Consider the following 12,073-nt stretch of genomic DNA (forward strand, 5'->3'; position numbering starts at 1 on the left):
CAATCAAGTTTTATAATGCCAAAATATGTGTTTGTAATCTTACAAACTTAGCACATAAACATACTTAGTTTGGGTTTTGTACTTCAGCAGAAACAAACTATATGCTTTCTGGATTCTGCTTTGTAGAGATATTCTGTTTGTCTCTCATTGTAACCTGTTACCTGAAGGGAGGCTCGAGCTCTGGGGTACCTATCTTTCCATAGCTTTTTTGAAGCACAGCTCAGCCTAGCAGCTACCACTTAACAACTTTGCTTGGTAAGGGCCAATGCTTACAGGCATAAAGCAGCTGCTTATGGCACACACAGAACTTCTTGAGTAGTGCCAACAGATGGGAAGTCCCTCCCCAACATTCTTAGCAACAGAATATATTGTTCTGTGACAAAGCCCAAGAGGTCAAGTGCTGTCATTCATACCTGCTGGTTAGGAATGTGTCCATGTAGAACTGCAGGAGGGTTGTACTGCAGAGGCTGGCCAAGTAATGGATACCTGGTATCTCCTAAAAGTCAACAAAAACATTTTTATGTTTTTTCTCTCCTCTTTATGGGTTTTCTAAGTTGTCTAAAATGAAGAATTGGATAAACAGATATAACAGTATAAAAGAAGTTACAGATACTGGAGTATTTATAAAAATAGCTTGGGTCTTGGTGAAGACTCATTTTTAATAGAGAGCTAAATGTAGTGATTGTGTTTGTGGCAGATGTACCTAGACACAAATTCGGGCAGAAAGTGAGGCTCTATCTCAAAATAACCAGCAAAATACAGGGCTGGAAGAATGACTTCCTCAGTAAGAACACCTGTTTAGTAACTTGAGAGGCAATGAGTTCCAACCCTAGTAACATCAAGGAATTTGCCACACATACATATTTTTTGTGTGTCATGGGGCTTGAACTCTGGGCCTGGGACTTTAGTGTCGGGCTGCCTTTGAACCATGGTCCTCAGATCTCAGCCTCCTGAGTAGTTAGGATCACAAGCATGAGCCACTGCACGTATGTATGTATGTATGTATGTATGTATGTATGTATGTATGTATGTATGTATGTACGTACGTATGTATATGCCACTCTTGCCATATATTTTTAAAGAGCCAAAGTAAATTTCTGAAATGATTAGGGCCAACAACAGAAGTTATAAAGGGGGTAAGTGGTTAAAAACTGAGTAATTTACAAGCCCTCATTTTGAAGCCATTTCAACTATTAAACTAAAATTAAAAAATAATTACTATATGATGACATACAGAGGGGTTATAGTTACAGAAGTTTGGTAGAGATCCTTCCTTTCTTTCTTTCCCTTATTATTATTTTTTTTGGTTGGCCATGGGACTTGAACTCTGGGCCTGGGCATTGTCTCTGAGCTCTCCAGCTCAAGGATACTGCCTTACCCCTTGAGCCACAGCATCACTTCCGTTTTTCTGGTGGTGTTTTGGAGATAAGAGTCTCATGGACATTTGTGCCTGGGCTGGCTTTGAACTGCGATCCTCAGATCTTAGCCTTCTGAGTAGCAAGGATTACAGATGTGAGCCAGTGAGCCTGGCAAGAGTACATTTCTTTTTGGACACTGTCACCCCTTCCCTTATATTTTCCCAGTTATTTTTCTTTTTACTAAATAGAAATGAAGTGTAAGCTGGGTGCAAGTGGCTCATGCCTATACCTAGCTACTCAGGAGGCTAGAATTTGAGAGTCTATGTTCAAAGCCAGCCCAGGCAGTCCACAAGATTCTTATCTCTAATTAAACACTAGAAAATTAGAAGTAATGTTGTGGTTCAAAGTGGTAGAATGTGAGCCTTGAACAAAAGAGCTCAGGGACAGTGCTCAGGTCCTGAGTTTTAGCCCCATGATCACCACCACCATTGCCACCATCAACCCCTCCCCCGCAAAACTTGAAGAAATAGAAGAATCTAAGAAAAATTTGATATTAAATCCAAATTACAAAATAAAATCCATCAAAGTAAGTATAATACTCAGTCTACCCACTAGAAATCTACCTTTCTGTATGATGGCTAAAAACTTACATTTCAGGTGACAAGAAAGAACTCAGGAAAACAGGTTCTATCGCCTCAGTCCACTCTTAATTACATACACACGAGTTGTATTAACCAAAAGATATATTTATATTCTAGGCCTTGAGTCAGTTTTTTTTTTTAATTTTTACCAGTGCTGGGGTTTGAACTTAGGGCCTGGGTACTGTTATTGGATATATTTTGCTCAAGGCTAGCACCCTGCCACTTGAGCCACAGTACCACTTCCAGCTTTTCCATGTATGTGGTGCCCAGGAATTAAACTCAAGGCTTAGTGCATGCTAGGCAATCAGTCTATCACTAGGCTAAACTCCCAGCCCCCTATTTTTTTTTCTTTTGTGCAACTAATGGGGTCTGCATTCATTGCCCTTTGTTCTTTATTTTTTTCCACTCAGGTGGTGTTCTACCACTTGAGCCACAGCTCTACTTTTATCGCGCGCGCGTGTGTGTGTGTTGAGGGGCTGGAACTCTGGGCCTGGGCCTGTCCCTAAGCTCTTCAGCTCAAGGCTACCCCTTGAACAACAGTGCCACTTACAGTTTTCTACAGGTTAAATTGGAGATAAGAGTCTCACAGACTTTAGTGCCCAGGCTGGCTTTGAACCATGATTCTCAGATCTCAGCCTCCTGAGTAGCTAGGATTACAGGTATGAGCCATCAGCACCTGGCTTAAATGAAATTTGAATTTTCGATGTAAATCTTTTTATACTGAGGGGCTCAGGCTTTCAGTGCCTACATAACTTCTACTGAAATCTTTGTTGATTTAAGAATTTTTGTTGGGGTAGTTAAGATGGAGACCTTTCATTCTTTTCTTCACTCAGGAGTGACTAAAGCCATCCATCACATATTAATGGCTTCATAAGCAGAGGCTGGGAGTTTGGCCTAGTGGTAGAGTGCTTGCCTAGCATGCACGAAAACCTGGGTTCCATTCCTTGGTTCCATATACATAGAAAAATAAGCCAGAAGTGGTGCTGTGGTTCAAGCGGTAGAGTGCTAGCCTTGGGAAATCCCATGGACAGTGCTCAGACCCTGAGTTCAATGCCCAGGACTGGCCAAAAAAAAAAAAAAAAAAACAAAAAAAAAAGTGCTAACAGCAAAAAGTTTGTCCTTGAAAATAATTTAAGTTGGGTTATACTCTCATTTAAACCGTAGGTCACTGAATTTAGTATACTCTCTATGTGGAAGAGGGTTATCAATAAGTACTAGGAAAATACCTTCAGAAAATTAATTTTTCTCCATTTTCCACCATTTACTTTTTATTAAAAATAGTTCAATTCTTCTTGCAAAACAAAAACAGTTTAGCACCCCTCAACCTTCAGGATATCTTATATACTTTTTTTCCTCATTCATAATGACAACAGACAGAAACAGGTATGGATTTTCAAATATAAAGTTCCTTCTCATTACCTTGCCCAGGTTAGATTGTTGCTATCCTGCCTCAGTCCATGCTAAAATTACAGGAGTGTGATACTACATGTGACTTGTCTGATTTGTTGTTTCAATTAACATAATACCTCTCAGATTCATCTACATTACTGTGCATAAGCCTGCTTTGTACACTTTTACTATTAAGAATATCCATTGTAAGGAGATACCACAAATTTGGCCAATTTTCTGTTGTTTGTCATATACAGTTTGAGCTACTGTAAACAAAGTTGTTTCAAAATGTTCTTATAGCCGGGCGCAGGTGCCTTATGCCTGAAATCCTAGCTACTCAGGTGACTAAGGTCTGAGGATCATTGTTCAAAGCAATTCTGGGCACAAAAGTCCCACCAGAAAACGAAGTGATACTGTGGCTCAAAGTGGTAGAGTGCTAGTCTTGAGCTGAAGAGCTCAGGGACAGTACCCAGGCTCAGGGACAGTACCCAGGCCCAGATTTCAACTGATAAAACAAACAAAATGTATAAGTATGTATCAATTTATTTTCAAATTTTTTCACCTCAGAAAGAATTGCTCTGTTGTATAGTAAGTAACTAAGTGCAGGAAACTGCCACTACTCTTCCCCAAATAGCCTTATCGTTTTATACATTCTGGTTTTAATATTAATTTTCCTAATCTAATATTTGACAATGCTGAGTAAGTTCTTTTTTCTTTTCTTTTCTTTTTTTCTTTTGCTAGTCCTGGGGCTTGAACTCAGGGCTCATTGAACACTTTTTGCTTAAGGCTTGGTTAAGTTCTTTTTTGTTGTTGTTGTTGTTGCCTGTCCTAGGGCTTCAACTCAGGGCCTGCGAGAGCTTTCTCAAGGCTAGAGCTCTACCACTTGAACCACAATACCACTTCGGCTTTTTCTGTGTATGTGGTACTGAGGAATTGAACCCAGCTCTTTGTGCATGCTAGGCAAGCACTCTACCACTTAGCTACACTCCCAGCCCTTGAGTTCTTAAAGGCTTAATAGACACCTTCTTTTTGGTTACTTTAACCCCTCGCTGTATTTTTCCCCTCCTCCAGTACTGGGATTTGAACTGAAGAGGATTGAGCTTGCTAGGCAATGCTTTGCCACTAAAGCCTTATTACCAGGTTTTTTGTTTTTTTGCTCTAATTGTTTTTTTTCAGGAAGGGTCAAGTGTTTTTGTTTGAGACTAGCTCCAGATTGAATTCTCTACCCTATTACCTACACAGTGTTCTATCTCCCTGAGATTATGGACTGAGATGGCATTTTTGAAAAATGTTTGCTTTGGTTAGCCTCAAACTATGAAAACTACCAGATCTCTATTTCCAGTAATAGCTGGGATTACAAACATGTCCAGCCTGCATAAATATTTATTTATTTATTTTTATGGTGGGAGTACTGGAGCATGAACTTAGGGTCTGGGTGTTATTCCTCAGCCTTTATGCTCAAGCCTAGGCTTATATTCTACCACTTGAACCTCAGCTTCACATCTGGCTTTTTAGTGGTAAGTGGACTTCGCTGCCAGGGTTGGCTTCCAATTGCAAATCATCAGTTCTCAGGCTCCTAAGTAGCTAGGATTATTGATAGGAGTCACTGGCACTCAGTTTGTGCCACATAAACAGAAAAAGCCTCAAGTGGAGTTGTGGCTCAAGTGGTAGAGTGCTAGCTTTGAGCAAAAGAAGCTCAGGGACATTGTCCAAGCCCTGAATTCAAGCCCCAGGCCTGGCGAAAACAAACAATGGACATTATTAGTTCATACTTGTAATCCTAGTTACTCAGAATTCAACAATTGTTAGTTTACAACAGAACATTAAAGTTAGAAGAATTGATATATGGTAATAAATAGACATGTTTGGTTGAAGATGAAAATGTAACTCTGTGGAAAACAGAAAGTCAATATCAAGATAAGTTACCAGAAAACTGTGAATGGATGTCTTAAAGCTTCTGAAGCTATGACTCATTTCACATACTTACCCTGCCCAGGAACGAAAGGTCTAGAAAACTGGGACATGATGGAAATCGATGGTCCAGATGGACGTAGACTTTTCAGGGTAGACAGTTGAGCTGGTGCTGGCGACTGAGCTGGTGAAATAATGGGACTGCTGAGTTGAGGGTTATGCTGCAATCACAAACCATGGAGAAAGTGCGTTATACTGGAATAGGCTATTTGCAAATTTCCTTTTTATTCTTCTTTATAAATATGTATTCATAATTGAAATAAAGAAACTCACTGGGGATGCTATCTTAGAGTGGAGGGAGGCAGGGAATGTGATAGAAGGGATGAACCCGATTGGAATTCAGTAGAAATATATATGGAGATTTTAACAATGAAACAATCTCCTGTATAACTAAGCAAATAAAAACACATATTCATAATAAAATTAAACTATAAAATAGAAATATCTAGCCAACTCATAAAATAAACATAATTATTACTGTTAGCGTTTTTAAATAAACATAGAAATGGACTATATTGCTTTGTGTGTGTGTGTGCGTGCACGCGCGCGCGCTGGGGCTTGAAATCTGCAATGGTGATGTCTTTGAGCATATTTTGCTCAAGGTTAGTGCTCTACCACTTGACTCCCAGTTTTTTTGTGTTTAACTTGAGACAATCTCACATTCTTTACTGCCTGGGCAGGCTTTAACAACAATCCTCAGATCTCAGCTGCATGAGTAGCTAGGATTACAGGTGTCAGTCACTGGCACCCAGCTTGGTATAGCTTGAAGCTGTTTTGTACCTTGGCAATAATGCTGTTCTCTCTTACAAAAGAGAATAAGCATTCATCTAATTATTTCCTACATGAAATAAATATTAATGAATAAATGAAATGCTCAACATTTCATTTTAAAATATTTTCATCCAGAGAGAGAGAGAATGAATATGTTTTTCTCTTTTGGTAATAGGAACTGAACCAAGGACATTCTACTTGCTAGGCAAACACTTTGCATTGAGCTACATCCCAGCTTTCTTTTTCTTTCTTTTTTTTTTTTTGCCAGTCCTGGGCTTGAGCTCAGGGCCTGAGCACTGTCCTTGGACTTTCTCAAGGCTAGAGCTCTACCACTTGAGCCTCAGCACCACTTCCGGCTTTTTTCTAGGTATGTGGTACCGAGGAATCGAACCCGGGTCTTCATGCATGCTAGGCAAGCACTTTAACCACTAGGCCAAACTCCCGGCCCCCCAGCTTTCTTTTTCTTTTTTGCCAGTCCTGGGCTTGAACTAAGGGACTGAGCACTGTCCTTGGGCTTTCTCAAGGCTAGAGCTCTACCACCTGAGCCACAGCACCACTTCCAGCTTTTTCTATGAATATGGTACTGAGGAATTGAACCCAGGTCTTTGTGCATGCTAAGCAAGCACTTTTCCACTAGGCCAAACTCCTGGTTTCCTACCACTACTTTTATACTTACTAACTAGACTGCTTATTTAAACAATTTTTTTGGGTGGTGGTGGGGGATGGGGCTGGTACTGGGACTTAAACTCTCTCTTAGCACTTTCACTCACAGCTGACTTTCTACCACTTGATCCACACCTCCACTTCCAGCTCTGACTTCAAATGGAGATCCTAAGATTTTAATTTCCTGAGTAGCTAAGATTACAGAGGTGAGCCACTGGTAACGAACCAATTGGATTCCTTCATGAGGAAGGTTTTTATCAACTAATTGGTTTAACACACACACACACACACACACACACACACACACACACACACACACACAAACTCATATGGGAAAGGGAGGATAAATGTTTTAATTCTTTCTCTTTATGAAACTTTAATCTTTTTCTATCCATATGTTAAGCATGAAACCCAGAACCTTTTTTTTTTTTTTTTGGCCAGTCCTGGGGACTGAACTTAGGGGCCTGGGTACTGTCCTTGGGTTTTTTTCAAGGCTAGCACTCTACCACTTGCACCACAGCACCACTTCCAACTTTTTGTGTATATCTGGTATCGAGGAATCAAGCCCTTGTCTTTGTGCATGCTAGACAAGCATTCTACCTCTGGGCCAAACTCCTGGCCCTAACCCAGAGCCTTTTTCATGCTAGATAACTCTTCTACCACTGAAATACTATCTCTGTCCATTTTGATTTTTTAATTTTTGGATATAGGGTCTTTCCATGTAGTCCAGGTTGGTCTCAAACTCATGATCCTCAGCATCCTGAGTGCTGGGATTAGAGACATGAAACACCAAACCTAGCTCTCTTTATTAGTAAGGACAATATTTGGTGAATATATAGAAATTACCACGCAATATTGACACATAATGTTGATGAAGTACAGATAAAGAGATTTTCAAAGATCTATATCAAGCTTCTTTTTAGTATTTTAAATTCAATGAGATATAGTTCATTTATCTGATAAAAATGTAGGTTCAAAATGACAACAAAGAAAGTATCTTACCTGGACAATATTGTCTACATTGCTAAATTCCACACACTTCTGTCCTCTCTGGTGGTCACAGTAATATTTATTTTGTTTCCACTGAGGGGGTGAGTGGGCACGAGATTGTGGATTGTTCGGTACATTGAGCTGCATCATTACCATTCCTCCACCAGGTGGTGGTGGTGGCATGGCTGAAAATCAGATTAAGACTGTTATTTAAGCAACTTGTATTTCTGACGCTAGCTAGGATAATAATTTCACATTTCTGAACAAAATAGAATTTTTTTGACAAGTATTGGGGCTTGAATTCAGGGACTAGGCATTGTCCTAGGACACTTTTTTGCTCAAGGCTAGCCACATGAGCCAAAGCACCACTTCCAGCTTTTTCTGAGTATGTGGTACCAAGGAATCGAACCTAGGGCTTCATGCATGCTAGGTGAGCACTCAACCATTGGGCTACACTCCCAGCCCTCAAAGTTTACTGTTAAGTATGTTTAGGCTTAAATATTTCAGTTAAATATATCCTATAATTAATTACTCAGGAGATCTGAATTACTTCTGGCAGCACCAAGTAGATACTAGAATATATATATAACCAATGAAGGTTCTTTTCCTCCTTTCCATTCCATACCTAATTTCTTTCTCTTTCTTTCGCTCTCCATTGCAGTGACATTAGACTGTGCTTGCCAAGCAAGTGTAATCATTCCACTGAGTCATAGCTCTAGCCCATAAATTTAAAAAATGTAATTTTGGGGCCAGGAGTTTGGCCTAGTGGTAGAGTGCCTGCCTATCATGCACGAAGACCCAAGTTCGATTCGTTGGTACCACATACCTAGAAAAGCAGGAAGTAGTGCTGTGGCTCAAGTGGTAGAATGTAAGCCTTGAGGAAAGCCTAAGGACAGTGCTCAGGTCCTGAGTTTCTGGCTTATGGTTATTATTAAGGTTTACCATTCCTTAAGTCAAGGAGTACATATCTCTTTATTTTTAGCTTTTTTTTTTAAATAAAAGAATTTATTAACATTGCATGGCTCAAGTGGTAGAACTCTAGCCTTGAGAAAGCCCAAGGACAGTCCTCAGGCCCTTAGTTCAAGGCCCAAGACTGGCAAAAAATAGAGAAAAATTTCATATGTTTTTATTAAAAAAATAAATTTTGTAATTACATTCTCTTTCTCCTCTGTCTCTCTCTTATTCTCTCCACTGATCTACTGATTCATTCATCTATTGTATTTAATTTTTAAAATAAAAATTTTCATTTGCTTTGTGTTTTTGAAGAAGGTCTTGCAATTGTAGCCCATGCTACATGATCCTCTTCCCATAAACTCCTTCCTGAATATTGGCTGAGATTATGGTGTGTACTTCCATGCCTGGTGTAAGGTATGTTTGGTGCTGTTTACTGGGGATTAAATTCAGGGACTGGTGCTGTTCTTGAGCTTTTCTGCTTAAGGCTAGTGCTCTACCACTTGAGCTTTTGTTCCACTCCTAGATTTTTGGTGTTGGGGAGACAAGAATCTTACAAACTTTTCCTGCCCAGACTGGCTTTGAATTGCGATCCTCAGAATTAGCCACCCAAGTAGCTAGGATTACGGGCAACATGGGTTGGCTGGAAAGACACACACACACTCTTTCTCTTTCTCTGTGCCTCTGTCTCTGTGTCTGTGTCTGTCTCTCTCTCTGTCTCTCTCTGTCTCTCTCTCTGTCTCTCTCTCTCTCTCTCGCTGGTATTGGGGCTTGAAATTTGGGCCTAGGTGCTTTTCCTGGGCTATTACTCGAGGCTAGCACTCTATCTACTTGAAACACAGCTCCATTTCCAGCTCATTCTAGAAATTAACTGGATGTAAGAGTCTCACAAACTTTCTTGCCTATGCTGGCTCTGAGCCACTATCTTCAGATCTCAGCCTCCAAGTAGCTAGGATTACAGGTGTGAGTCACTGGGGCCCAGCTGGAAAGCCATGTTTAAGAGTGAATTAAAGGGCCGGGAGTTTGGCCTAGTGGTTAAAGTGCTTGCCTAGCATGCACGAAGACCCGGGTTCGATTCCTCGGTACCACATACCTAGAAAAAAAGCCAGAAGTGGTGCGGAGGCTCAAGTGGTAGAGCTCTAGCCTTGAGAAAGTCCAAGGACAGTGCTCAGGCCCTGAGCTCAAGCCCAGGACTGGCCAAAAAAAAAAAAAAAGGAGTGAATTTAAAAAAAAAAAAAAAAAAGTAGGGCCTGAGCAGCATAAAGCTCAATTTTTAAAAAAAATATTTTTCCTTTTATTTTTATTAATGTATAAAGGGGTTACAGTTACATTCATCAGATAGTAGGTGTATTACTTCTCACACATTGATACCCCTTCTCCTGTTTTTGTCCCCATTTTTCTCCTTCCACCCCCTCCCAATCATCTTGTTTTCCCCCTTTCCCTTTCCTATTTCAAATAAACAAATAAATGTATATATAATATACCAGGTAACAAAGTCAGATACAGTAACAGTATTAGATTAACCAAAGGGCAACAAAGGAGAAGAGAAATAACATATTACATTAAGAACAGCAACAGTCAAGATAAAGCTGTTGTTTCCATATCCTAGAGATACTTTCATTTAGTCTCATCCTATATGACCTTATGTATTTAGATTTTACGCTACTGTAATCCTCTGCTAGGAGAGTCCTAGATGTATACTAATTATTACAAATGAGGGAAACCATGGAGCCTATGTTCCTTTGAGTCTGGCTTACTTCACTTAATGTGATTTTTCCCCCCAAATCTTTCCATTTCCTTATAAATGTGGCGATACCATTCTTTCTGATGGCAGTGTAGAATTCCATTGTGTATAAATACCCAATTTTTGAATCCTGAAATATTCTACAACTCTGTAAAAACAATTTGTATCTCTTTCATTGTGTGTGTGTGTGTGTGTGTGTGTGTGTGTGTGTGTGTGTGTTGTGTGTGTGTGTGTGCGCCAGTCCTGGGGTGTACTCAGGGCCTGGGCTCCATCCTTGGGCTTTCCTCAAGGTTAGTGTTCTACCATTTGAGCCACAGCATCACTTCCAGCTTTTTCGGTGCATGTAGTATGCTCCTGGCCTCACTGTTTTCTCACCAAAAAAGGAACAATTGAAGGTCTCCCTGGTTCTCCTTAGTTGTGAGGTTGTTGTTCTTAATGTACTATGTTATCTCTCATCTCTTTTGCCATCCCTTGGTTATCTCATATTGTTATAACATTTCACCTTGTTATCTGATATATTTTATATGTGCTTAATTGGTTATTTGAAATTGGATAGGGAAGGGGGAAATCAAGATAAGTGGGGGGGGAGGGGAGTGGGGGGAGGGGAATGGGGACCATGTCATAAGAAAGGGTATCAATGTTTGTGAAGTTATGCACCTTCTACCTGGTGAATATAATGTAACCCTTCTATTAACACAATAAAAAATTTTAAAAAAGTAAAAGTACATTGGACAGTAGAGAGAAGCAAATTAAGACACCTATATTCCTATTTATCTCTCCTATGTGTTAGTATTATAGTACTAGTTGTGTCTAGTTGCCATTTCCCTACAGACTAGAATATGGCTGGGTAAACCATGGAAGGATTAACTGCTCAGCTATATCATAAGTTTTTTTCAGGGCTGGGAGTATGGCCAGTGGTAGAGTACCTATCTAGCAAGCACAAAGCCCTGGTTTCTTTTCCTTTATATCACATACAGAAAAAAAGCTGGAAGTGGTGCTGTGGCTCAAGTAGTAGAGCACTAGCCTTGAAAAAGCCCAAGGACAGTGCCAGGCCTTGAGTTCAAGCCCAAGGAGTGGCCAAAAAAAGTATTTCTCAGAGCTGGGCACTGATAGTTTACGCCTGTAATCTTAGCTAATCATGCTGAGATCTGAGGATTGCAGTTTGAAGCCAGCCTGAGTAGGAAAGTCTGTGAGATTTTTATTGCCAATAAAGCGCTTAAAAAAGTTGGAAGCAATGTTATGGTTCAAGTGATACAGCGTTTGCCTTGAGCAAAAGAAACTCAGGGACAGAGTTAAAGCTGTAGGATGGGCAAAAAAAGAAAAAAAAAAGTTTTGTTCCCCTCCACCCCCCAGTCAAAGGGGTCAATCCTGGAGGCAGCTACTAATGGTTATTTATTTTTTGGTGGTACTGGGAGTTCGAACTCAGAACTTTGTGCTTGCTATGCCAGTTCAATGATGCTAAGCTATGCCTCTAGCCATGTTTTTCTTTTCTTCTTCTTCTTCTTTTTTTTTTTTTTGCTTGAACTCAGGGCCTGAGCACTATTCTTGGGCTTTCTCAAGACTAGAGCTCTACCACTTGAGCTACAGTACCATTT

General features: G+C 40.1%; 1 protein-coding gene across 13 annotated transcripts in view; it reads right to left on the reverse strand.

Annotated features, from left to right (window-relative positions):
• Nucleotides 1-12,073, reverse strand: part of R3hdm1 (R3H domain containing 1) — a 91,967-nt gene that overhangs the window by 3,186 nt on the left and 76,708 nt on the right. For all 13 annotated transcript variants that reach the window (XM_090342883.1, XM_090342878.1, XM_090342879.1 and 10 more), the window contains 3 exons: nt 7,796-7,968; nt 5,376-5,520; nt 414-496 (listed from right to left, as the gene is read on the reverse strand). In XM_090342883.1, coding sequence (XP_090199009.1) covers nt 414-496; nt 5,376-5,520; nt 7,796-7,968 — 401 coding nt within the window. The remainder of the gene's footprint in view (nt 1-413; nt 497-5,375; nt 5,521-7,795; nt 7,969-12,073) is intronic.

Source organism: Megascapheus bottae, chromosome 12, assembly GCF_031878675.1.
Source record: "Megascapheus bottae isolate mThoBot1 chromosome 12, mThoBot2.hap1, whole genome shotgun sequence".
Lineage (NCBI taxonomy): Eukaryota > Metazoa > Chordata > Mammalia > Rodentia > Geomyidae > Megascapheus > Megascapheus bottae.